The sequence below is a fragment of the Strigops habroptila genome, chromosome 13, assembly GCF_004027225.2.
Source record: "Strigops habroptila isolate Jane chromosome 13, bStrHab1.2.pri, whole genome shotgun sequence".
NCBI classification, from domain to species: Eukaryota; Metazoa; Chordata; class Aves; order Psittaciformes; family Psittacidae; genus Strigops; species Strigops habroptila.
In genome coordinates this window covers 2,554,214-2,582,155 of record NC_044289.2, presented here as the reverse complement: position 1 = coordinate 2,582,155, position 27,942 = coordinate 2,554,214, and the positions used below count along the sequence as shown (strand labels likewise).

The 27,942-nt window shown below is 43.2% G+C and overlaps 1 protein-coding gene across 3 annotated transcripts in view; it reads left to right on the top strand.

Annotated features, from left to right (window-relative positions):
- The window catches only part of PTPRT (protein tyrosine phosphatase receptor type T), a 447,177-nt gene that overhangs the window by 167,422 nt on the left and 251,813 nt on the right, over positions 1-27,942 (top strand). For all 3 annotated transcript variants that reach the window (XM_030502880.1, XM_030502878.1, XM_030502879.1), the window contains 4 exons: positions 9,544-9,815; positions 16,410-16,491; positions 19,153-19,268; positions 21,824-21,998. In XM_030502880.1, coding sequence (XP_030358740.1) covers positions 9,544-9,815; positions 16,410-16,491; positions 19,153-19,268; positions 21,824-21,998 — 645 coding nt within the window. The remainder of the gene's footprint in view (positions 1-9,543; positions 9,816-16,409; positions 16,492-19,152; positions 19,269-21,823; positions 21,999-27,942) is intronic.

The window sequence follows — 27,942 nt, the reverse complement described above, 5'->3', positions numbered from 1 at the left end:
ACTCTAATCCTAATTTTGCGCATGTCAGGTATGTTTGGGCAGATCAGATCCTGTTCCTGTTGGCAGTTTTCATACTGAGAGGCAGCAGACTTTTGACTTTGTCTTGCTGCCCCCCCCCCGCAAGGAGAGCTGCTGATGTTGCAGTAGCTGAGATGGAGTGATTTAATTATTGAATTGCTTCTGGTCACTGCACTATAACATGATTTCCTCAAATCTGTTTCTACCTGGGTGGAAAGATTTTCATTTTTAGCCTTTGCTAAAATAACGCTTTGCTGCATGGTAACAAGTTGGAATTTTCTTTTTAAAATGAGTACCAGATTTGAATCCAAAGCTGAGACGTGTAACCAGTAGCAGTTACCTTTTCAGAAAAGTCGTTACAACACCTCTGAACTCCCCCGTTGTTGGCATTGCATCCTAAGAGAGTTCTTTAGGTTGTTCAGCCTGGAGAAGAGAAGGCTCCATAAGGGGAGACTTTAGAGCAGCTCCCAGTGCCTAAAGGGGCTACAAGAAACCTGGAGAGGGGCTTTGGACAAGGGCCTGTAGGGACAGGACAAGGGGAATGGCCTTAACCTGCCAGAGGGGAGATTGAGATGAGCTCTTAGGCAGAAGCTCTTCCCTGTGAGGGTGCTGAGGCGCTGGCACAGGGTGCCCAGAGAAGCTGTGGCTGCCCCATCCCTGGCAGTGTTCAAGGTCAGGTTGGACAGTGCCTTGGGCGACATGGTCTCGTGTGAGGGGTCCCTGCCTGTGGCAGGGTGTTGGAACTGTATGAGCTGTGAGTTCCCTTGCAACACAAACTAATCTGTGATTCTATGAGCTAATTATAAATTACACTCATGGCACAAGCAGTTGTGTATCTTGAACTTAGAAATCTGAGTTGTTTTCCAGAGGGTGTCTATAGAGGCTGCTTGCTGAAATACTGCTGTGTCCATGAGAGAGGCAGGCGTTTGGCAGCAGTTCATGGCGCAGGTTAAATCAGGTGACAGAGATACTTGGTATTCAGCTGAACCCTGAGTCTTCTTGAGCAGTGCTTGCAAGAGGCTTTGAACCAGAGGCTCATTAATGGTCCTACAAGTCATTTCAGTGTAATAAAGCTTTTGGGTGCTAAGAACAGGATTTGCAATGTCTTTAAATGAAGATATTATGTTGAATTATGGCCATTCCCCTATTTTGTTTATTTGCTGTTCAATAACCTAAACTTTATTAAGTGTTTCAATAAATTGCCTGCATTTTACCAAAGTGTTAAGATAGTGATTGATAAGATGAATAGTTGTCAGGCTCCTGGAATTAAAAAGCAACAATATCTGTTCAGTTTTCAGGGTTTAGTGCATATTTCCATCAGTTTTGAAAGAAGACAGGGTAATGAAGAAGGTGTAATTAAAGTTATAGAGAATTCTCGTTGTTTATAGAGATTTATATGTTTATTATTACAGGATTCCTTCACCTGACAGACTGGTATGGCTCCAGTGCTAACAGGGCCTTTTGCGTTATAGCACTGCCAATGTATACGTATTTATAACTAATGGAGTAAGGACACTCCAAGTGTACTACAGCAGTGACTTGAGCAACATTGAATGTGGGTAATGAATCTATTAAAACATTTTTCATTGCCGAGGTTTCTAGAGCTGTTTCTGACTCTAGAGCATTCCCCATAGTTTGTCTCTCAGTGAACCTGAGCTTCCAACTGCTGCCATTGGCCTTTATTTAATAAACTTTTCTGAAGAGGAGGAAGAAAATTCTAGAAATCACTGGAGCCTAGAGGTAAGCAGGAGATACGCAGGGCGGGTCCTGATGGCTGCAGCTTCAGAGCAATGGGTCTTCTGAGCTTTGGCAAACAAAGAGTTCTGCTTTGTAAATGGGAATGTAAGTTTGGTGATGAGGAGGGAGAGGTGATTTGACCACTGATGCTGTTCCAGCAAACATCAGTCACAAATGTTTTTCAGCTGATTGATAAGGGCTTTAACCTGCCAGAGGGAAGATTGAGATGAGCTCTTAGGTAGAAGTTCTTTCCTGTGAAGGTGCTGAGGCGCTGGCACAGGGTGCCCAGAGAAGCTGTGGCTGCCCCATCCCTGGAAGCATATAACAAAAGAGTAACATAAATGGGTAAACAAGTTTTGGGTGGATCACAATATGTGTTGCTGGGAGCAGACCCCAAAGCTGCTGCACTCTGAATCCCATCTCTTCAGGAGCCCATCTCCCTGCTGTTAAGGGAAGCTGGGTTCGGAATCTTGTGACAAGATATTGAATTGCCAAGTCCCTGCTTGCAGCCTCCTGCAGAAACCCCATTATCCACCTTTGAGCCCTCTGCTAAAGCCCCTTGTTGGCTTTGTCAGTCATTTCATCTCTTCCCATCTGGATTGTTTGGCTGAGGAGGGTTTGCTGGCGCTGAGCCACCAGCATGGGAACAGGCAAGCCACGGAAATGTGGTATTTTTTGTCTTTGTAATCCTTGACATATTTTTGTCTCATTTCTTCTGTCGGGGTAGTTTAATGTTTCCCACTTTGGATGGTAGAACTGCTGCAGTAGGCGTCAATTACTTCAGCATTTACCTCAGGAGTAAGCACAGGGAAGCTGTCATTTGGCCTGAGGCCATTCCTGGTTGTTGGCATCTTTCACTGTGGGTCACCATTATTCTGTCCTTGGAAGACGTTTGTCAAAGCAGTGTGGCTTGATAACATCTGTGATGTAGTGGTCACAGTGCCTGGATGCCACTAAAGATGCCAGCAGTGATGTATGGCTCCATCAGTGCCACCAATGAGAAAGTCTGCACTTTGCAATTATGAACCTGTGGGGAACCTGGTTTCCCTAGTCCTGAGTATTGCCCTAGAATTATTTTGTTTTATGTAAAGCAAGAGTTGCAAACTTTCCCTTCCCGAGGACGTCTGGAAATGTGGAGACCAGCCCTGCTCTTGTTGCACACGAGGTCTGTCGGAAGGTTGGGAAAGCAGCTGTGCTGTGAGCTTCCTTCCCTTCAACTAATTACAGCTGTCACTGAGGGAATACGGGATCAGCCTTGTTCCCAGGGAAGATTTTTCTGACAAACTCCCCCCCAACAACATCATTCTTTTAATGACATGAATTTCCAGAAGAACAGCTCTTTGCAAACAACAGTCTCCTTAAAAAACTACTTTCCTATTTTCTGACAATTGCCCAAGTGAATGGATTAGCCTCATGAATTGTGCTGAACTCAACTTGCACTTTATATTCCTGTCTGTGAATTCAACTATTTCACTAGTAGATTAATTCAGTATGGCCACATTTGAGAAATAAACCCTATGGGTCTGATTTTGTCCTGATGCTTGAAGAAGGGGTGTAGCAGCGAGGAGATACACCTTGCTTAATCTTGAGTTGGTACAAATGCTGCTGACTTCAGGGAGAAGAGATTCCTGAGCCTTGTTCAGGTAATACACACGAGTCTGAAGAGCAGGGATGTAAAGATGTGGGAAGTGTGATGCAGGTGGGTAATGACAACTTTTCATAATATAAGGACTACAAATGATGTGGTGGTAGCTGAAAGCAGGTGCATGGAAATAGGTATTTCTTTTCCCCAGCACAGTGCCTAATTACACTGTAGATCTTGTTGACACAGTCTTATTCCTGACTGACTCAACAGAAATTATAGGAGGAAGATCAGTCTGTGGCTCATCAGTGAAAGGGCTTGATGCAGCTTTTAAGTTTAAAAAGTTGGTATAGCTGACCATCAGCAGCTTGAAATGGAAATTCCTCTTCACAGTACCTTGGGCAGATGGCAAGCTGAACATGAGCCAGTGGCATGCTCTGGGAGCAAAGGAGGCTAATGCCATCCTAGGTTGTTTTGAAGGGGTCCTAGCCAGTAGACAAAGGGGAGAGGTCCCCTTTTCATTGCCATTCATTGGATTGCATTGAGCATCCTGTGCCCAATTTTGGGCGTAATATCAGAGACACTGATGAACTGGAGTAAATTCAGTAAATGCCACCAAGTCTGTGGGGCTGGAGCACTTGCCCTGTATTAAGGGGCTAAGGAGTTAGCAGGGATTGCTCAGCCTGGGCAGGGAAGGCTTTGCAGGCACCTAGCACTGGCTCCCAAGTACTTAGGAGGAGGTTGTCAGGAATACCAAGTCAGGATCACTGCCGCAAGTGATGAAGGGGTAAGTTGAAAGGAGAGGATTTGGACTGAATATAAGGAAGAACTGTGAGGGCAGTTGAGCAATGGAGCAGGTTTCCACAGGGGACGGGCTGTCCTCCTGGGAGGTCTGTAACTCAAGACAGGTGAAAGCTCCAAGAAGCCTGGTCTGGACTCATAGCTGACTCTGCTTTGAGCTGGGGCTGAGGCCATTCCAACTGGGAGTATTCCATGGTGCTGTGTTCTACCTTAACAAGGATGGATGTCAGACTTACTTTCTTGCGGATAGAGTTGTTTTTGGCAGTAAGCAAAACTGTGTCTAAAACATGCTCGTGTGCCTGATGGAGCTGCCGGAAAACCTGTTCCTTTATTTTGGGAAGGAGTTTGCTGTTTAAGAGAACACGATGTACCTGATTGTGGTTTTCAAGGTTCCCGAAGTCTCGTTTTGCAGTTGAGCATTTTGACAGCTTTCTTTTCAAGTTTACATTCAGCCTTTAATGGTTGCTATAATTTCACTTTTAAAGAGCCCCGTTCTTCAAAGCCAGTAATGAAACCACATCAGCTGAGGTCTGTGTGGTGATCACGAGGGTTCTCGGTGCCTCATTTCTTCAGCTGTCATTTGTCAGCACACACTCATGTAATCTTAATGAACAATGTGCAAAGCCATTAAAAACTCAATTATGGCTTTCTTTTTACTGCAGACGTGAGAAAATGCAATCATAAAGTGCTGATGTGTAAACACAATAGCCACCATCTGCTACCGAGTAGCATTTCAGCTCCAGAAAGAGGAGATATGTTGCAGATGCATCAATAATAGGACGCTTATCAAGGCATCATTATGCACCAAGCAGGGGAAAAATTGAAATTTATGGCCAGCAAGAGAGCACTTCATGGTTTAATTTCCCAATTTCCAGTGCTATGTTTAATAACTATGAGAGAGTGCTGCTTTATGGGCCTGAGGGTTGAGGGGATTTTTAAAAATGAATTTATTTACCAGCTTCCCATCCTCTTGCTTCTGGCTCATCCCAACACAACACGTTCACTTCGCTTACACAGGACAAAACCAGCAAGATATTAATTGCTCTAGCCTGTGATCCAAGAGCACTAAGTTTCATTGACCTGATATTCAAGCTGCTTATTTCTGCATCCAATAACTGTAATTTTTCCCCCCAAAAAATCATGTTTTCACTTCAGTGTTTATGACACAGGAAGTTGCTGGATGGAGGTGAACAGAATGAGGCCAAATGATTTTTTCCCCACTGTTATTACTCTGCAGAATTGGATATGCAATGGTCTAAGTTAGAGTTTCTCCAGGATACTTTGGGTTTTATTCACATTCTTGCCTGCAGACACTGAAGTGGCTTTCAGTCATCCATTGATCAATAATTTCCATTTGTGACATGTGAATTCATTCTCTAGTTCTTTATAGGAGTGGAATATGTGGCAAGTGCTTTGTTGGTGCCAGACCAGATTGTATCTCTTTTATTTACACATACAGGCCTGTAAATTGAGAATAAGTCCCATCAGCCTCAATTCCTTGTTCAGGCTGAAGAAGGCTGTCAGGCTCTGAATCACAATGTCAATTGTGATAAAATGTCGATTTTATTAAGGATAATAAGGAAAACCACGATTGTCCCTAACGTGCTGTTTCTTCCTCCACCCACCTCTCCCCCCCACCCACCCAAATTTTCATGATCTCTCACATACCTTTAAGTGGTGTATCCTGCCCAGACAAGCTTTACTGGGCATGGAGTCATAGAATCCCAGAGTGGTTTGTGTTGGAAGGGACCTTAAAGCTCATCCAGTTCCAGCCCCCTGCCATGTGCAGGGACACCTTCCACTAGAGCAGGTTGCTCCAAGCCCCTGTGTCCAACCTGGCCTTGAACACTGCCAGGGATGGGGCAGCCACAGCTTCTCTGGGCACCCTGTGCCAGCGCCTCAGCACCCTCACGGGGAAGAACTTCTGCCTAAGAGCTCATCTCAACCTCCCCTCTATCAGTAGGACAGTGATCTCAGCTGCTGATCTTGGAGCATGCAGAGTGACAGTTGGGAGGTCTTAGAGGACAGGGGACAGGACACCTGTTCCAGTTCATGCTGTGGAAGGAAAAAATAAGAGTGGGTACATTTGGAGACCAGTTCACAGAGCACAGGGTATAATAACGTGCCCACAACCGAATGTTGTAGGTTAGCATATTCTTGTGAATGAACTGTGAGTTCCCCCCTACAATGGCCAGGCTGGAGGTGCTGTGCCTGGGCCTTGGCCAGACAGGGGCAGCGGATGTTGTGGGACCTGCTACACTTTAGTCTCTGCAGAAATAAGGAATGTGGCTTAGTTAATATATAACAAACTGCTCTAAACAAGGTGTGAGTACTTTTCTGTGACAGATGGCACTATAAATGGAAATATTTCATCTTTTCCACTCCCATATAAATTAATGCCTCTTACCACGACTTCACCAGACAGTTGTGTTTTTATAGGATTTTCTCCTGTGTCTCTAGACATACTGTATGAAAAATAAATCTTAAGCTATAAATAGGGAACTATGAATAATTTGCATGACAGTAGTTTGTAAGGCTATTCTTTAGTAAGTCGGACTAATGATTTTGCTAAGTGCTTTTTGGTGGATGGATGTTTTACTTGCTCGTGTTGTCAGTTCCTAGATTCAGGCTCCATGCTCTCTCTAGAGTTGTCAGCACTTGCAGAAAAGGCCATTGTCGTACTTCGTGATTCACTTTTTGTGGGTGGCAAAAAGTCAAATTGTGATTATTGCTTTGAACTTCTTCTACGAGCTGATGTGTTTTCTCCCAGAGGAAAGCTTGTTGCTTTTATACAGAAATCTGTACAAGTGAATTTATCCCTAACTTTTTCTGTCATTGAAACACTTACCTGCCCCAGACTGGTTTTGGTTGGAAGGGACCTCAAAGCTCCTCCAGTTCCAACCCCCTGCCATGGGCAGGGACACCTTCCACTAGAGCAGGTTGCTCCAAGCCCCTGTGTCCAACCTGGCCTTGAACACTGCCAGGGATGGGGCAGCCACAGCTTCTCTGGGCACCCTGTGCCAGCGCCTCAGCACCCTCACAGGGAAGAACTTCTGCCTAAGAGTCATCTCAATCTCCCCTCTGGCAGGTTAAAGCCCTTCCCCTTGTCCTGTCCCTACAGGCCCTTGCCCAAAGCCCCTCTCCAGGTTTCCTGGAGCCCCTTTAGGCACTGGAGCTGCTCTAAGGTCTCCCCTTCAGGAGCCTTCTCTTCTCCAGGCTGCCCCAGCCCAGCTCTCTCAGCCTGGCTCCAGAGCAGAGCTGCTCCAGCTCTTGCAGCATCTCCATTGCCGCCTCTGTCCTCGCTCCAACAGCTCCGCATCCCTCTTTTGTTGCTGCCCCAGAGTGGACAAGTGGTTCTTACGACTGTGCTTGCTTTATTTGTAAGGGAAGATCAGGCAGACTGTGTGTGCTGACAGAGATTATTAAAGGAAGTGTCACAATTACTCTTAGAATCCAGGCTGTCTGTCAGGTTTCCAGCCTTAACTGTCTGCCTGTGCTGTCTCTTCAAACCTCTTGTCAGTTGTACTTTCTGATAATCAGTTATCTTGGGCCAGAGAAACAGAATCCAAATCCCGGTTTCTCTGCACTTCAGTTTACTTGGGTAGATTTTAAGACTAGTATGTACTTGCTGAAGAAGGAGATTTTGTGGTTGACTGGGAGCAGAATTGTATCAGCAGTGAACATGTGTCAAGATCCCATATTACGAACTTCGATTCTTAGAGAGGAGCTAAAAAGTTTGGATTCAGCTCTTAACATTTCTTGAAGTCCTTGCTGTGAATCTGGAATTTCTTAATTTGGGGCCATTGTGATTTCAGCATATCAAAGTGAAACATAGGATTGCCAGAGAGCATCTTGCCTCTCAGTTTTCCTATTTCTTAGCACACCCTCTTCCTTGCATTGGGCTTGAATTTCCCAAGGCATCTAGAGTGTGTTTTTTCTTTTTCTTTTGAAAGATTGCCTGCCTTCTGCATCCATGCTTTTCACTGCTTTACAAAGCGCCCATCTATCATAGAAACACAAGGGAAAAAAAAAATTTTGTAGGAGAAAGTTGCTGGTTTCTGTTGATATAGTTTAGAATATCTGGCTGTTCAGTGCTCAGAATTGATCAAAATGGTTATTGGGCTCCCCACAGTGTCGCCCTGCTGGAACAGGGAAGTCAATAGGTTAGGAGTGAGGCAGGGCTTTTCAAACTCAATCTTCTGGGAGCTGCAAGAGGCCAGCAGAGGAAAAACATCTGCAGCAGCATCAAAACCAGCATGTCGAGAGGGCTGTGTTTGATTAAAAATTATCATGCCTGGCTGCTGACACACAGATTCCCCCCACTCTTGGTATTTTCTTTAGCTTTCTCCAAGGATGAGTGTCTGCACACACATAAAGGAGAGCCTTTCAACAGAACTGAATCAAATAACTCTCATAATGTTTTGCCTTATTGCTAACATTTGTCACCTTGATGCATCTGCAAAGACATGAGTCGAGACACAATGTGCTATGAAATAATGGCTTGATGAATCAAAATGCCAGTTCAACATCAAGCGCCATGGTTAATATGATGCAAGCTTCCAGGTTAACAAACTCATAAATTGCCTTAGTATATATTTCCTTCTCTAAATTCAGCCTGTCCTTCCCTCCTAGAAGAATAATTGTCCTTGTTGCATTAGTTCTAGTCGAGATGTTGCTGTTACGCTTGCAAGCCTCATGCATTTGGGCTCTGAAAATGGTTTGGTTTTCTTTTTAACACATTACAACCTACCTTAGTTTCTAGTGCCAAGGTACAGGTACAGATTGGCTTGAAAGGGTAAGGGGCCATGTAGGCAGATATCAACTGTGAATTGGGTCCCTTGTGGTAGTTCTGTATTGAATGTGCCATTGGGGGACTGCACGGTAGGAGAGCCTCGCTGCTGCTCAAGTGTGACTGGTGCTGCTGGTTACAGGGCCTGTTTTATCACAGATTATAAAATCATACATGAAACACCAGTATTTTTATTTTGATTTTTGAAGTTATCTAATTAAAGTTCTTCTAGTTGGCCTTGATTCTATTCGTATGTATATACACCCTAAATTTTAATATCCTTTCTTTCTGTTACCTAACAACGAGCATAGAATACTTAGTTTGAGCTCTTCAGACGGAAGTTTTGTGTTCTGGCTTCTAAAGGAATCACTGACTTTTCTAATAGAACCGTTTTTCATAGAATCCCAGACTGGTTTGTGTTGGAAGGGAGCTTAAAGTTTATCCAGTTCCAACCCCCTGCCACAGGCAGGGACACCTTCCGTGAGAGCAGGTTGCTCCAAGCCCCTGTGCCCAGCCTGGCCTTGAACACTGCCAGGGATGGGGCAGCCACAGCTTCTCTTTTACTGCAAAAGCCAGGTAAACCCACTTTTTCTTCTCTTTCTGCTTTCTTTTATAGGCTCCTTCATGATGGTGAACAGCTCTGGGCGAGCATCTGGGCAGAAAGCTCACCTGCTCTTGCCTACACTGAAGGAAAATGACACCCACTGCATTGACTTCCACTATTACCTGTCCAGCCGAGACCGTTCGAGTCCTGGCTCTCTGAATGTCTACGTGAAGGTGAACGGAGGACCACAGGGCAATCCCATATGGAATGTCTCGGGGGTTGTTACAGAAGGATGGGTGAAAGCAGAACTTGCCATCAGTACATTCTGGCCACATTTTTATCAGGTATGAGTTTGGACTGTTTTTCCTTAGAACATTTGGCTGGGTATGAGCTAAGCTGTTGTTAGCAACAGGTATTCTGAAAATCATCTATCCCTTCCCCCCCCCCCCCCCCCCCATCAGAATGAATTTACCTATAGCATTTCTGTAGCAGAGGGATTCTATAGGCATCTTGATGTAGTTCTTCCCACTCCTCCCTTTTTCTTCGGTTGCCAGGTCACAGGGTGATGGATAGACCCTGAGTCACAGTATTGGCAAGTTAAGACCCACTTGTTTATCATGAAATTGGTACATAAATAGACTTTGGCACTTTCCACACCACTGTAAATGTAAATAGAATTGAGTGTTTGGATGTGGAACTGCATCTCTGCAGAAATTTGCCTTAACTATTTTTGGCCTGTGGTTGGTTCCATAAGAAGGAACATTTGTTCACTCAGCTTTGCATCTGGACTTTTCCTGTGCCCATAGGAGGGGTATAAGTACATAAGCTACTAATAAGATCTTGTAGCATGGTATCAACATGGGTATACTCTTCACCAGATCCTCTGTTCCTCTTCAATTTAGAACTGCTCCTAATGAAGTTGTGCTTGTTCTGAGATTTATTTCTTTCAAAACAAGCACAAAGTTGATGCATGTAATGGCTAAGTTGTTTTTTGGTTATATTAGTTTTACAGCTGCTTGTTAGTTGTCCACTTCAAACTGTATGTGGCAACTTTGCCATCATTGTTTTAGTTTTGACTAGGTAAGATTGCTCACAATGGATTCACATACTGGGTGTTGAAGGTATGTGGCAGAGGGTTGGAACTGGATGAGCTTTGAGGTCCCTTCCAACCCAAATCAGTCTGTGATTCTATGAGAGTGGAATGAAGATAGAATAAACTATGAAAAGTCCACAAATAGCCTGTGAATAGGAAACAGCAGGTAGAAAAGCTGGCTTATGTTTTTTCTTTCTTTTATTTGCTTCTAATAACTGTGTTGGAGGTCTGTAAAATCAGAGCTGAAGTAGCATGCTTTCATGTTCCACCTGTGGAAAAGAGTTGGGAATAGCAGCAGCATACATAGAGCCACACTGTGCAGGGTGAGTGGAAGGGATAAAGGGATGCAAACGAGTGGAAAGAGGTCTTTTAAGGGCTGTGCACAACTTTTCCCTTGTTCTGAAGTCACAATGAAATACTCCATTCAGATTAACATGAACCTCGTTATGAACCAGAATTTGCTTCATAGTCGGTGCTCCACAGAGATAACAGGAATGATCTTTCACCCAGATAATCAGTGCTTGAAAAACGTGGAAAAGACAGTCTGATCTTACACTAAGAGAGCTCCTGTCCTTAGCTATACCAATAGCAGACTTCCTGAGCCTGCCTTACTTCTTTTGTGAGCCCTTTTGCAGGTCAAGTTTGCTTTTCCTGAGCAAAAAATCCTTTAAATCAAACAAGATTTTTTTCAGTGAAATGCAAAATGAACAGATTGGAGGCAGCAGGAAGTGCTCAGGAGTTCCTCCCTAGAAATGAAAGGGTTTTCTGTTTTAGCTTTTGCTGAATGGGGTAATGTTTCTTTCTGCTTATATTTGTCATTCTTACTCCTGAAGTGCGGCTTTGAGATTGGTCCCACTGTTATAGAATCATAGAATGGTTTGGGTTGGAAGGGACCTTAAAGCTCATCCAGTTCCAACCCCCTGCCACGGGCAGGGACACCTTCCACTAGAGCAGGTTGCTCCAAGCCCCTGTGTCCAACCTGGCCTTGAACACTGCCAGGGATGGGGCAGCCACAGCTTCTCTGGGCACCCTGTGCCAGTGCCTCAACACCCTCACAGGGAAGAATTTCTTCCTTATATCTAACCTGAACTTCCCCTGTTTCAGTTTGAACCCATCACCCCTTGTCCTATCACTACAGTCCCTGATGAAGAGCCCCTCTCCAGCATCCTTGTAGCCCTCTTCAGACACTGGAAGCTGCTCTGAGGTCTCCACGCAGCTTCTCTTCTCCAGGCTGAACAGCCCCAACTCTCTCAGCCTGTCTCCATACGGCAGGTGCTCCAGCCCATGATCGTCCTCGTGGCTCCTCTGGACTTGCTCCAACAGCTCCATGTCTTTCTTATGTTGGGGACACCTTAACTGCACACAGTGCTCCAAGTGGAGTTAAAGGGAATCTATCGCACTGACCTATCCTCAGTCCCTGATTTCATAAACCGCTCCTGTTGATGGTCTGTGAGTTTCTACATTTATCCAAGGTTTAAAAAAGAAAAAGAAGACTTTAAGCTTGCAAAAGTGAGGAGGAAAACACAGTGAAGGACTTGGTCAAAATTACTGTTGCTTGGCAGCCTGCAGTGACACTTGTGGCTGAGGGAGTCTGGAGGTGCAGGATGACCCAAGCCTGGGTGTGCTGTTGTTTAGGCAGTGTCCTCTTTCACACTCTCAATCTAGGACATGCAGTCAGAGTATTACTTGTCAGCTTTAAATGAAAATTGCATGTCTGGAGAACTCTTTGTACGCAAAGAGGCCTGAAAGCATGTTCTGTGTTATCAAAAGCACCAGGGAACACAGGAAAAAAGAGCATTTTTCCCAAATCATGACATCTGTGTCAAGCAAAATGTGGGTTATTCTCTTAATGTACGGAAACCACCATCTTGAATTGCAGTGTGCATAAAAAATCCAGTCAGGCAAAAACTACCTGCCCTGGGTCTGAGGCTTCCACACCTACTTTGGGCTTTGGAGATGGGACTAGTGGAAAACTAGTAACCAGCCAATTGCCAGAGGTTGTGTTTTGGGGCTGTTAGTTCTGTGCAAGGGTCACAGGAGTCATCTGGATCCAAAAGCTCTTTGCTGAGCTATAAATGGCGGGGTAGTGGAGATTTACGATGTCTGCCCTGGAGTTACTCTTACGTGGGTTCCCAGCCTGCGGATGTTCTGAGTGTAGTGAGAAAAAGCTGTAATAGTTCTTGGAGAAAGGTAATACATGTAATCTTGAGTTACTGCTTGCCATAAGGATGGGCTTAGTCCCAGAATGTACCAAGGGCAGTGCAAGAGTCTGCCTGGAAGAGGTTTTTTGATATATAGCAAGGAATGTTATTGATCCATGCCTGAAGAAAACTGTTATACCACAACAGATGAGCCAGGCTAACACAGACGCTGTTGGTATAGAGCAGCAGTGAAGTGTAGGATTGTTTATTGGTAAGGAAACATGAAATGACTTAGTATTTCCAGGTCTCCTGAGCATTTAAGAATGTTTTTTAAGATTAAAGCTTTGCATTTTTTCATGTGTATTAATTTTTGGGAAGTTTCTTACATGTAAAGCATTGTTAAAGGCCTGTGTCTCAACCATTACACTGCATTTCCAACAGGAGTTAAAAGGATGTGAGAGACACTCAGTGTGAAATTTGCAGAGCTGAGCCCCATCAGCATTTGTTCCTGCCTTTTCCTCATGTTGGGTCTCTATTCCCTGTTCTCAGGAAAACCTGGATGCATCCATGCTCTTCTTGGTTTGGTAGGGCCAAGATGCTTCAAAATACAGATGAAGACAACATGGAAATTTGAACTGGGAAATAACAGGAATATCCAAGTGTAAAGAGGAACAGATAATCGCTTAGTCTGTCAGAACAATGTTATGTGACTTGAGAGGAATCTGCCACCCTTCCCAGTGTATTCTGCACCAGTGTGCATAGGTTTTGTAGAGCTGACTTTATTACCAGTATAAGTTATATTGTGCTGCATTAAAGACTCTGGACATGTTGTAATTAACAGAAGGCAATTATCTGTGTATCGGTGCTTCCATTTGCCATTCACTAAATACCAATGCATTGGAGAACTTTTCTTTCCAAGTTCTTGGCTTGCAGGAAATTGAGATTTAGTTCTTTGTGGCTTTACAGCTTCTCACTAATGCAAAACTAAAAGAGGATTTTGTAGCTGTAATGTTGCACTGGAATTGAAGGCTGAAGGGAGCTGCAGTTCCTTCCATGCCCTCCTCAGGAAGTGTAGTTTTTAATCATGAAAGACATTTCATTTCTAAAATTATTATAATTTCCATAATAAGGACTTGCATTATACTCTGATTTTATGCAGCCCCTAAGAAGCATCTCAAGAGCCTTGATAACAAAACACTTGGGGGTTTTTATTGTTATTGTTTTTCAGAGACTTGCTTCCTCCTATTGTTCCTTGAACAATTGTTCCTTCCTGGTTTTTGTCCATCTTCCTCTGGAATAGAACTTTGTTTCTATGTATTGAAGTATTTCATCTTAGTTTATACCTTTGCTGTTAGTTTTTGTGCTCTACCTGACTTTATGATGTCTTTTTTCCTAATGGATGGATTTCCGAAGATCTCACGTGTGGATGTGTTTTGAATTAGGGAAGCAGATCTTAGGAAGTAATGGAAACATGAGTAGAAACTACATTCTGGAAGCCCAAATGCAAAGCTGAATGATTTAGGACAGTTCTGTACTTACAAAGGACACACTGCTCCACTTTCATAGCCAGGGTGTGCAGTGACCTGCCTTTGGGCAGCTGAATCTTTTCCTGGATTAAATCTGATGAAGGAGCAGAGAAGAGGCTAAACAGTGACAGACTGGGGATACCAGCTTTTAGTTAGAGTGGAAATAAGTGTTGAAAACTGGCTTTAAGTAGTCGACTTCGTGTTCAAGTGATGCATTTTAGAGGTTACAAATTACTGAAGCATTTTCTCCCGTGACACAAGTATCTGCACTGAAATCCTGCTCTGATAGCGGTAACAGTGTCAGACGAACATGTTAATTCACTCTGTCCTTGCAAATATTATTGTGTACTCATGCATAGATGAGCATTTAGAACAGTGTGAACATTACTCTGGGAATGAAACTGAGGACATGTTTCAAATGCAGAGGATTGCATCCATTACATCTCCATCCATTCATTCTTTTTCAGAGTAGTAAAAGATTCCTTTGGGAAGAGAATCACTAATTGAGAGGTAGCACCACCAGGACGTTAAATAATCAGGCTGCAGTTTTCTGTTTTCTCTTGCAGCTTAAAATTTCTAAACTTCCCTTTTTCTCACAGAATCAAAGGATAGCTTAAGTTGGAAGGGATCCCATAGGGATTGTTGAGTCTACCTCCCTGTTCCTTGCAGGACTACCTATGAGTAGTCCGGACCCTGTGTGAACTCTGGCCAGCTGAGTGCCCTGACCCCTGTGTTAGAGTTTACAAACTACTGGAAGATTTTCTCCTATGAAACAAGTAGCCTGGGGAGCATGTCCAGAGGCAGATCACCATCTCAGTGAAGAACCTTTTCCTACTGTCCAATTGAACTTCCCCTGATGCAGCTTCATTCCATTTCATAGAATCATGGAATCCCAGACTGGTTTGTGTTGGAAGGGAGCTTAAAGCTCATCCAGTTCCAACCCCTGCCACGGGCAGGGACACCTTCCACTAGAGCAGGTTGCTCCAAGCCCCTGTGTCCAACCTGGCCTTGAACACTGCCAGGGATGGGGCAGCCACAGTTTCTCTGGGCACCCTGTGCCAGCGCCTCAGCACCCTCACAGGGAAGAATTTCTTCCTAATGTCTAATGTAAATCTACCCTTTTTCAGTTTAAAACCATTGTCCCTTGTCCTGTCATTGGTCACTAGAGAGGAGCTCAGCACCTCGCCCCACTACCCCCTCTGAATAAGGTGTAGGCTGTGATTATATGTCCTAATATCCTTTAATTGTTGATCAAGCTGCATCATATTTAGTGCTATTTTGTCCTGAACTTTTGGTTAGCTTATTTGGCAGTAGTTAACTTACTTTTAATAAGCGCTATCTGTTTTTTTAGGATTTACTAGCACTGCTGATTTTGGGATAGCCTGCATATTTTTGGTGACAGGATACTTCAGGGTAGTTTTCCAGGTAAAATCACAAAGCCATAGGGAAGAATGAGATTTTGGTTCTTCTATAATTGAATATCTGTCTCTTCAGACCCAAACTAGTCGAACACTTTCATTGCCCAGCTACACACATAATATAGAAATTGCTAGTTAGTGTACCATTAATGTAGATAAATACTACATGTGGGTTTTGTGAATATTCATTCTCAGACTATGTTAGTTCAAGCCAGGGAAAGGCAGAAACAACTTCATTATATCTGGGAGATTCTTATTTCAGCCCAGTAACTAGAATCCAGGATCGTCCATTGCTCATGATTTGCTTTCCAATCTTGCAGTGGCATGTGTGCCAAATGGAGGTGTTCTCCAGAAGAATCCATGCAGGGTTATTGGTTCAGTAGTACATGCATGTACAGCATTCTTCAACATTCCCGGGCATACCGAGAACAAGATGTCAAATGATAATCCACCTAATGTTCTTGGGCTGGTGCTTAAAGTGATATAGGTGTGTATACACGCAGGGTATTTTTTGCTCTTCCAAAAGCAAGCAGCGCATAGTTGTCTCTAATCCTAATGAATGTTGCTCTAACTTTGTTTTTCATGTCAAACAGATTTCCAGTCTTTGGTATACCTGTACAGACTGAATTGCCTTGGTATCCCTTCGTTATTCCTGATGAAATGCCTTGAATGACTCAGACACTGGAATAAGAGCAGAACTTGGTGACTGGCCAAGTGTAACTGTTCTTCTTAAGAAAACTTTTCTTGTTTTGTGTTTCAGGTGATATTTGAGTCTGTCTCTTTGAAAGGACACCCAGGGTACATAGCTGTGGATGAAGTCAGAGTTCTCGCCCATCCCTGCAGTGAGCACTCTTTGTTTTTCTAACCATATCAGTGTATTATTACCAGGTTTTACAGTCTGAAGGAGTGATTTACGCAGTTTGGTCAGCACTAAAATGTCATCTTGTATCCCTCTGAGACACCTAAAGACAATCAGCTTTGTATAATTATCTAACTTTGCAAGTTGTGCAAGAGGCAAATGTGCTCTCAGGCTATAGCTAGCACCAGGCCATCTGTGGAAGTCTTTTTTCCTCTCTTGTTATGAGAACATAAAACTGATTGTTTTATTATTTCTGAATCATATTGCTGTAGAAAACAATTTGAAAAGCTTCTGTTGATACCCTTTGTGGGTAACTTCAGGAACAAACAGTTTCAGTATCTCCTTGGTAAAGGACATATCCTAAGGGTCTCTCAACAAAGGTTAAACCCACTCAGCCCATAAAGATCTTATCACTAAACCTCAGTCAGGCAATACACTTGTACAGGAGAGGAAGCTAAAGCAGGTTCATTATATTGTTCAAAATATTAATGTCATGTTTCCCCTACTGCAGCCATAATAATACACTTAGATTTATGTTTTTTTCTATTTAAGGAAACCTTGATCCTCAGTCTTAAGAGTCTGAACTTGTTTGGTTTCTCTGTGCATCTACACTGTGGCTTGAGGACTTTGTGTGTCTGGTTTGTGGATGTCATATCCAGTTTCTTCTAAAGATTTAATTTGTTTTAACAGCCTTTAGCAGCCCCTCTCACTGGGTCGTAGTTTTAGTCAGTCCATGACAGCTGCTCACACAAAAATTCATGGATCATATCGATGGAGTGAAATCAACTGATTTTCTTGCAATGAGGATTTCAGAGAACAGCTGCCACTCAATGTGACAGATATGGTTCTGCTCAAGTCTAACAGGACATTCCTGATAACTGCAGTATGGTTAATTGCTGCTTAACTGCATTATATTTGTATTTACCATGTGCTCATTGCTCAGGCCTTTGGGTGCACTTACTTCATTAAGAAATACTTAGAATCTGTATGAACCAGATGTTGCTGATAACTGCAGCATCCAGACACATCCCCCAAATGGTCTGTGTGTGTTCCACAGCCTGTTGGGTGATGGCCAATCTCTTCACTGAGAGACAGGCCTCTGAACTGTGGGGCGAAGCCTGGACAAGGTATGGGGTTTAAAACCAGATACGGGATGCTGTGTTACACCCCTGCTTCATTTAACTGACGTATTTAAACTGTTTTATAATCCATTACTCCAATATATGCAGGTCTCTTTTAAAAATTAAGTGCATTCTTGGTGACTCAAAGAGAAGTGATTCAAACAGTTGGCTGCTCCGTTTTTGAATCTGTTTGCAACCCGCAGCATACAGAACTCAGTACAAGCTGCAGGGTCTCTGTAAATGCTTCTCCTGTCCGATTGCCAGCATTGCTCTTGTGCTGAGCGATGACAGCCACCAGGGTAAATGTCACCAGAGTGTGTTCCATTGACTTGTATAAGCTTTGACCCTCATGCTTGTTTTGCGATTGTTAGAACTTGAGCCATGGGGACCATGGTACTCCTGATGACCCTGGTGGTTACTGAAATTACTGGTGTTATTCACTTCTGCTTTACCTTCAGAGATGACAGCACAGCAGACAGACCTAAGTAGCAGCAAAACCACAGTGAAGTGCCCCTAACGACACAGTAATGGAGACAAATAAGTATTTCACTGGTGTTGCCTTTTTTTCTGTCCTGGGAAGGAATGCCATGCAGTATTGATTCTCATGATGCTAAATCGCAGTGACTGTGTGTGCAGTCATAGCCAGCCTCATGCTCTGAACGAGGAGTCTGAGGTTCATGTGACTGCGCTCACCCATTCCAAACAGCTTCATATGTGGAGCTGGCTTATGGTGCCCAAACTTTCTTCTGAAGCCCAGGAGGAACTGAGTTCATTTAAAAGTTTCAGATTCACTACTGCAAGCTTTTTTGTTTTCTTCTATGTTAATATACAGAGGTGAATGAGCCTGGTATTTAGTCAGAAAGAGAGTTCTCTGCTTTGGTTGCTTTGTGAACAAATGCGATGTCTGCATTTTAATATCAGTGGTTTAATATTGAATTAATACTGAATTTAGTATCAGAAAAACTCTGATGTCTGTGATCTTAAACTAATGCAGTGATTCAATACTGTCAGTTAAATGAAAATTTCATTTAATACCTGATTTGGTATTAATGACACATTATTATTCTAAAGGTCTAGGATGTATTTGATAGTCAATAAAATTAAAAGGAAAAAAGACCCTTGGGAAAACTGGCTTTGGGTCAGTCGCGCTTGACAAGCTCAGGAGCATTTGAGGGGTTTTTTGACCTTTTTAGAAACACAGCTTTCTGAAGAAAAGAAATTACTCAATTACTCTTTATAGCAAGCACTGAGAGATTGTGCTGATGCCCATGAACTTGTGATTTGATCTCAGTCTGTGTTTTTAGCTATGCCAGAGCTCTCTATGGTCCCTCAGGCCATCCTCTGTCAGGTCCATCATCCACCTCACCCTGCACTGGGCAGTTAAACACTGAAGGACAACTTTATTTTACAAAATCCCTTTGTCCAAGATAGGCCCTAGTGCTTTGCTGAGTTTGTATCTGTTGGTGTGACACAGCCCATCACTGCCTTGCTCTACCCTTGCAATACTTCTCATCTTTTGTTAGGAAAAGCACCTCATTTCCTCCGACTGCAGAACGTGGAGGTGAACGTGGGACAGAATGCGACGTTCCAGTGCATTGCTGGGGGGAAGTGGTCACAGCATGACAAGCTCTGGCTCCAGGTAATATGCCTTTTTTCGGGTGGGGTGTTTGGTTTGTTGGTTTGGTTTTGGTTTTTTTCCTTTTCCAAGTAAAATAAGTCAATAGAGAAAGACTGGGAGGTGGGGCAAAATCTCATCAAAATCCTTTGAGAACTGCCTTGAATTGCTTCTAGGTGAGAGTTTAAGGTGACAAGGTACAGAATCATGATAGAGAAGGTGGAAAACATGGCCAGTGACAGCAAAAGTTTGGATTCAAACGAATGCCAGTGTACCTGTAAGGAGGTCATAAAGCAGAAGAGACAGAACAAGTGGAATAGTTCTTCACTTCTGCTTTATTATGCAATCTTCTTTCCTCTCAGTCTCCAAAAATGTCGTCAGCCCAGAGTCGATGACGATATGTCAAGAAGGAAACCTACTCTCAGTACTGAGGTTACTCCCTGGCTGGTGAAACCACGCAAAACCAGTTTGTAGCCACTGTTTTTCTTCCTCACAGTTTTCCTCAGCTGCATTGAGGGCAGATTGTTCTTTTTAGTCCCTCACTAAAAGACCAAGCCATTCCCTTTCCTAATGTCTATACTTTCACCCTGCTAAGTTGGACTTCAAAGGCTGGATCCTGCTATTCAGGTGGGTGTAGTAAAAACTGAAGAACTCATTTTCAGTTCTAGCATTAGAAATGGGACATACATCAAACTGAAATTGTGGAGTGCGTGTTTCCTAGTGCAGGACAAAATTACTTCTTCTGCCCTTTGAAGTAATTTGATCTGCAATCTGTAAGTGCCAACGTTACCATGCACTATACATAGAGCTCTTGTAGAAGCTTTTAAAATAACTGAGCTCTTCACTTCTTCTAAACTTAGAGAGTCATGGAATGGTTTGGGTTGGAAGTCACCTTAAAGCTCATCCAGCCCCAACCCCCTGCCACGGGCGGGGACACCTTCCACTAGAGCAGGTTGCTCCAAGCCCCTGTGTCCAACCTGGCCTTGAACACTGCCAGGGATGGGGCAGCCACAGCTTCTCTGGGCACCCTGTGCCAGCGCCTCAGCACCCTCACAGGGAAGAACTTCTGCCTCAGAGCTCATCTCAGTCTCCCCTCTGGCATGTTAAAGCCATTCCCCCTTGTTCTGTCAATTCTGTGCCATTAAATGCCTAATGTCACAAACAAGTCGAGAGGAGGCTCTTGCTGGATGTACTGTGCATGTACCTAGGGCCAACATAAGCCGCTCACCAGATTTCATTCTCAGCTTGGCCTGACGTGACTGAGGCCTGGCCACCCCATCCTGGTAACATCAGAGGCAGCCCGGAATGGCCTTTGTCACGGTCTCTGTGGCATGTGTAGTCAAACAATTGAGAGCTTTTTCTCAAGCTTTTTTATTGACTTCAGACATTTTAATAAACTTGAAAAATAACAATTTCTAATGTAGTTGAAATGCTGGGGGAGGAATCAGTTTACCTAATCATGAGAACGGAAATTCCTATTGGGAAAAGGCTTGAGTTGGTAAGAAAAGCAGTTGGCATTATGTAAAAAGGACTTGACAGGCACTTTAAGTGTGCTCTCATCACAGCTGTTCTCCTAAAAATTCCATTTTAATCTGAAGTTTATTAACCTGTGGTGTACTTTTAGCAGCCACTGATAGATATTTTTGGCTTATTCTTTATCCTTTTTTGCATTCTTTCAATGAAATATTTCTGCATTATGTCAAGATACGTATAAAACCACTTCTGACCTGAAGCAGTGCATGAACCTTTTCCTGTGAGAAATAGGGGCTTGGGAGGAATTTGTTATTGTCGCTGCTGGAAACTTGTTTTCCATTCTCTAAAACTGAAACATTTAATGAAAATAGCCTTGGAAACACCCCCAAAAACTCATTACTGGGAATTGGCAAAGCAGCATTGTGTTCTCCTTTGAAACTCCTAATAAACTAGGCCAGCTGAGCAAGTTTAGGTATTTTTCATGTGAAGAACTGTTTCTTTCTAATTCTTCATCTGTCCTTTTTCCAGTTGGGAAAATGTAGGCTGGCATTGGTAGAGAGGCGTATTGGGGAAGGTTGGACATAGAAAGATGTCTGCTCAGCCAGCCAATTTCTTTGAATTGGTGCAGAATCAAAGTTTTACATCTGAAAAAGCCAAGTTTATAAAATCTGGTCATTTGTAGCATTTTCCCAGGTGTCTACAAGCCATTCAGTCTTTTCATATCCTAGCCAGGCCTCTAAATATACTGAGTACAATGACATAGCCTGAGCTTTCCCTCTCTAGCCTTTTCAGTAAATATGACACATCAATTACCCAAATATTACACAATCCCAGGCTGGTTTGTGTTGGAAGGGAGCTTAAAGCTCATCCAGGTCCAACCCCTGCCACGGGCAGGGACACCTTCCACTAGAGCAGGTTGCTCCAAGCCCCTGTGTCCAACCTGGCCTTGAACACTGCCAGGGATGGGGCAGCCACAGCTTCTCTGGGCACCCTGTGCCAGCGCCTCAGCACCCTCACAGGGAAGAAGCGTAAAGAAGAATGAATCATACATGGGTGCACGATCTGGGTGCCGTCATGACTTGCATTATCTTTGTCTGCCTTTGCAGCAGTGGAATGGAAGGGACACGGCACTGATGGTCACTCGAGTGGTCAACCACAGACGCTTTTCTGCCACAGTGAGCGTGGCTGACACCTCCCAGCGCAGCATCAGCAAGTACCGTTGCGTCATTCGCTCCGATGGCGGATCCGGAGTTTCCAATTATGCAGAATTGATAGTCAAAGGTAGGTTGCATTAAACCAGCAAGTTTATGCAAGATGAGTATTTCCTCCCAGATGGCAACTGTGTAGAAACCTGACTATTGGACCTTCTTCTTTCATTCATATTTAATTTAGGCAAGAAAAAAGGGTAAAAGTGACATGAATTTCAATCATTTTATCAAAAGGAATGTTTGAATTGGAGCTATGTCTGGATACAGCCCTCTTTGTAAGCTTTTGGAGTAGTGCATGGTAATTATGGATACTTTTACTGTAGTCAGCTAACAGTTTGGCTGTCAGTCAGCTTCATCTGCCTGCCTTTACAATACTTTATCAGGCATAAATCATCTTGTGATGGAGCATTGCACGTCAGAAGAGTCTGCTCAGAGCTGCTGGGAGTAAATGCTGGGATTGATTCTGCTGATGTCCTGAAGTGCACAGTAAAACATCAGTAGTTCTTCAAGGATAATAGGGGCTTACCTTTGTTATTTACTGTGATTCCAGAGCTGATACTGTGCCTGACACATGCAAGATGTGTCTTAATCCTGCCTTCATGTGGCATGTGGTGAAGTGCTGTTCACTGAGCTGCTTTTCTCTTTTGTTTTTTTAACTGACCCTGAGCTGCACCACAGGGACACTCACTGACTCTTACGTGGAGAGATCAGAAGGTGGCTCCAGAGACATTCTGTATTTGGGGTGCGGATGATGTGAGGTTGGAGGAGTTTGAAGTATGGGATTGCTCAGAATATAATTTTACTGATCTAAATGTTTCACTTCTCTGCAAGTAGAGGGCTGCTGCAGAAATGAGATCACTTTCGTCCACTGTCCTACTTCCTGCCAACTTAGTCTCCCATGTGATGATCAGTGTACTGATGCTTTTACAATGCCTTGAATATAGAGTGTTGTGTGGAGCAGATATTTAAACTACGCAGATCACACTTCTATTACGTGCCAAGTGCTTTTAATCCCCACTTGGTGATCTTGCATCTTGTTCAAATCTGAAGGAATTAATTAATGGTTAGAATGGGACCGAGTTGCCAGGAGTAGCGTATCTAGTGTTGTATCATAACTAAACAGAGGGAAGGCAATCTTCCAGAGCAGCCAAATATCAGCATATGCAAAGTTGAGTAGGTGCCCAACCTTTTCATGTTCATTGATATAAGAAGAGAAAAAAACAGAAAGATGTTATAACCATGAATGGTTGGATGCCCACCAGGAGAGTCATTGCTGGATTCACTGCTGGGTTACTTGGGCAGGCACCCAGCTACAAGAAATGTTAGAAGAGTGATGCAGTTATGGGAAGCTGCATAGTCTGCTCCTGGCTCTGTGTAGGAAGCAGGTAAGGTTGGGTGGCTCAGTGGAGGTTAGTTTGCTGCAGCACTGTGACATGCTGGGGTTGCATGAATGAGTGCTTCCTGAGCCTGACTGATTTTGGTGGGGATAATAGCAAATCTGTAATGCAGGCACGCAGGCTGAGCTGAAAACAAACTGGAATTGTTTAATTCTGAAGAGATGTTCATTGAATTGCAATCATGTACTTGGGTATACATCAAATTAGGCTGTGATTGAAGTTTCGCTCAACAGAGAGTCTTGCCCCTAACCCACTAAATCCAAGCTAATACTCTGCCTCTCATGCACTTTTCTCTTGATCAGCTGAACATCAAACCACAGAGGGTTTCTTCAATAGAGGTTAAGGTTTAAAAGTGTATCTGTGTATCTTTTAAATGTAAAGATCTGTTTGCTTCGTGTGTGTACAATGTTTTATTGTAGTATTGAGAAAGGAAAGAGTAATTTATGTTGCTCTATATTGAATTATAGGATCTGGTAAATACAGAAAGAGAAGTTTTGCTTTGAAATACACATACTTTCTCACCCTAAATTGGAACAATAGAAACATATTTCAGCAAATGATCAGTTGAATTGAAAAATGATCAATGAAATTAAACATCCACTTGCTGCCCCCCTTTCCCACCCCCAAATCCTCCCCTTACTTGTATATGTGAACATCTTTACTAAGGAGAGTGTCTTATTGTCAAGCAATTACTGGAAACCTTATACAAAAGATCATCACTGTATTAGTTTCAAATCATTACAGTCTATTTGGTGGCAGGAGATACATTGGTAGTGCTGTGAAAATGCTGTTTTATAGACAGCTATTTGCTGTGTATGCTAATACCTTCCTGTCTCCTGACTCTGTTGCAAGGCTTGTATGAATGACAATACATTCATTCTACTCTTAGCACACTAGAATCATAATAGTCAAGCCAGAGAAACCTATCATTTCCACCTGTACACTTTACCATCCTCTGGTGCTCCAGTGGAAATAGCTCTTCTCTATTTCTTATCTTTCACCATTGCACATATAGTAATTTAAGCCAATTTTGTGCAGGGTAGTTTTCCACAAACCCTGAGGGTCTGATTCTCACTGCACTGATCACATGTGAATGGGAAGCTGCTTCTCTGTAATTTTCTTTAAAGTAAAAGCTGCGTGGCACTTACTCACATTGTGAACTAAATATACGGTTTGCTTGTGTAAAATTGTTTAAAATACTGTGGAAATTGGCTGGAATCTTAGCATTTAAGGTCTCTTTTAATGATGGTGTCCTTCCAGGACGTCTGTCACATTAGGTAAGGCTGTGAATGACATTTTGAACTCTGTGTGTGTGTAGCAGGTTTGTTTGCAATAGTTTGGTTGGTTTGTTGTTGGTTTTTTTTGTCCTGATCCCTTTCAGATATTCTGGATGCCTAAATCAATGATAGAATCCCAGAACGGTTTGGGCTGGAAGGACCTTAAAGCTCATCCAGTACCAGCCTCCTGAGATTGGGGTGTTGCTGTGAAGAGTAGGCACTGTACTGCAGCTCTCCTCTTTAGCCATCAGGGTGGCTGGAAGACTGAGTCCATTCCCTGCCTTGGAACCACTTAGAAGATAAGCTCAGCTGTGGTCTATGTGTCTTCTAGATTTTACTGTTTCAAACTACTTTTTCTAGTCTGCATTAATAAGTTCAGATGAGAATTTTCATGCCTTCCAGCTACTTATCAGACTCATCTGGATCATGGAAGACGCTGTGTAGATTTTAATTCATCTGCCTAAGTAATGCACATTAATCAAGGTCCTCAAAGTTACCACCTTGTGAACAGGAGAAAGGCTCTTGCTGGCGCTGCCATCAGTGTCAGAAGCTGTGACAATCGGGTTGCCTGCTACCTCCTTCCCTGTTCTTCCAGCTCACACAGATAGATTCAGTCTGCAGAGTTTACATGTCCTGTACCACAAGAAGCTACGTACAGGTTTAATAAAGCATGTAATGGTGTTGCTCTTCTGAACACCACCCCAGCACGCCATGGGTGTGTGTGTGCCTGTGCGCCACTTAGGAAGGTTATGCTGCCTTTGGAATTACTGAACAAGGGAGAATGGCTTTGTGATTGTGATTCTGGAAAAGCCACTTACAGACTGTTATTTCTTTGCAGTCTCAGTGGTGGAGGCAATGCAATGCTCCCTTCCTCGCATCTGGCTGGGAATTACTTGATCTTGTTGCTCTGTTTAATTGCCCAGTTCAGTGAGTTGCTTTAACTTAGTTTCAGTCATTAGGTGGGGGTATGAGAAAAGTGATGGCAAAGAGATTACAAGCACTCATCCACTCTCACAAGAGCTTTAACTCCTCTTTCTCTTCAGTCCAACTTAATGTCTTTCTGTGAAGTCGATTGGAGGGATAGGAAGACAAAGCCCATGTTTCATAGATATCAGTAGTTAGTATGAGCCATATGTGTTCCTTCCAAAGGAAACATTTCCTTCTTTTTCTGTTTAACCTCCGTAGTAGAACTGGCAAACAAAGCTATTTCCCTGCGAACTGATTAATGTCTACTGTAGAGATGGGATCCAGCTTTCAGAGTAGCACCAAGTGCCACGCAGGGGTGCTCCAGCATCTGCATTCCTTGTTTCTTAGGTCTACATTAGTCAACAGAGTAGAAATTAGATTAAACACATCCAGGAAGAATCACATCTACAGCTGGGATAAGGGGAAGTTCACAAGCTAATGCTGTATTGACAATTCACTCTGTATATTTTCTCCTAGCTTTTTAGATCTCTTTCTTCAGTAGCCTTTCTGTTTCTGCGAGCAGGGAGGTCTTCCTTAAACTTCATCTTGATTGTAGCCACTTGAAAAATTATGATGACTTTCCTATCACACCACTGAGTCGTTTCAGGAATTTCTTGACAGATTGATGCTGTCCATCATTTGTGGAGTTCTGGTTTGGGCTTTTTTCTCTGTTTTCCTTCCTGAGACAAATGTTAGTCCAAGAGTTCTGGTTTTATCCCCACTGAAATTTCACTTGAGACTGGTAGAGACATAGGCATGGGATGGATTTGCTTGGACTTGGTTTTAATGTGTAGATTTCTAAGTATGATGTTGCCAATGATGTATAAAGGTCTTGACTAAATACAAGATATAAGTGCAAGAATAAACAGAGAAAGATTAAGGAACAGTCTTTTTGAAGCAGAAAAGACTTAAGTTTTCCAAGGATGAAGAGTGTTATGGGAAGCTGTTCCTTCCTTCCTTGTTTGTGGAATTGTCCCAGCCTCCATGATGCATTGTGGATACCAGTTGTTGCTGTGGCTTGGTGAGCAGACAGCTCATGTCAGCTGCGGTTCTGACTGGAAGTCGTGGGGAAGGAGTCCTCACTGCTCCTAGAGGAAGCTCTAGTAGCTAGTAGTAGTGAGAAGGTATTCAGGGTTATTTCTTTCTTTCTCTCAACACTCTAAGAAATAGCTTTTCCTTACATGAAGCTGCGAGTAACTTGGTGAAAGATTAGTTTTTTAAATTTATCTTTGATAGCAGTTACTTGAACTCTGCAACCGCAATATTCCCTGTGGGGAGAAGGGAGCCTTCTTGCTGCTTTGGTTAGTAACTGTGTTTTGTACTTCATCTGTGTCATGTTCCTTCTTCCCCCCATTCAAAGGGAACAGAGGGGATCTCCAAAGAACAAAGGGGGTAGATCTTCTCTTTCCTTTAGACTCTCTCTGCTTCCCTTGACTTCTCAGTGACTTGATCTTGCAAGGCAGACCTTTGTCATCTGCAGTTCTGAGGTGCTTTATGCCATCTGAGAATGTAAAGGAGAAAATAGGCATCTAAGTCTAAACAAGCTGTCTTGTGAAAGCATTTGCAATCCTAGAAAGGTACAAATGCTTCAATGATTTACGTTAAATTTTGATCTTCAGATAAAATATGAGCCCCAAATTAGTGGAAATAGTGTTATTTACTGGTGTGTATTCCAGTATATCACACTTCCCTATTGACTTCCTGTTCTACAGAAAGCTCCCAACAGATAGTGCAGCTGGTGGGAGCTGGGATGCTGCAAACCCAAACGAATCTGTTTCAGCCTACCTGGGATTACACTCATGTTTGCAAGGTATGGACAAGATAATTTCACATATTTCATGCTGCCTTCCATCCTGCAGCAGTAACATGACTCTCCAGTGTACTGCTGCTGCGTGTAGAGTGTTAACTATGAGCTCCAGTTCTGGGTTTTCAATGCTGGAGGCTTCCATTGCACTGTAGTACCCATTTGTCAGGCGGGAGTGTTGCAGCTACCACTTCTCGTGTTTATTTTGAAAGGAAGGGAGGAGTAGCAGTTACTTGGCCACTGTTACTCCTCCTCCCCGTTGCTTTGTAGCATGCTTGCCAAGTGTAGTTAAAATAGAGAGTTAACTCTTCATACCATTTTTTCTCCAACCTATGCTGCTGTTACTAGTGGGGTGTGTTCCTGCTAGATGACCCCTTTGGTTTATGTTCTGTAGTCAGAAGTCTCAGCCTTTCCAGTTTCTAGTTAAAATTAGCAAGAAGGTTTAAGGCAACTGCACAGAAATTGATTCAGGACTGTTGGTGCTCAGAAAAGAGCGTCAAATGTGAAGGTAAAGCCCCAGTGCCTTTGCTAACTGGAAACTTTCTTGCAGTGGGTAGGTTGGTAACTCAGATC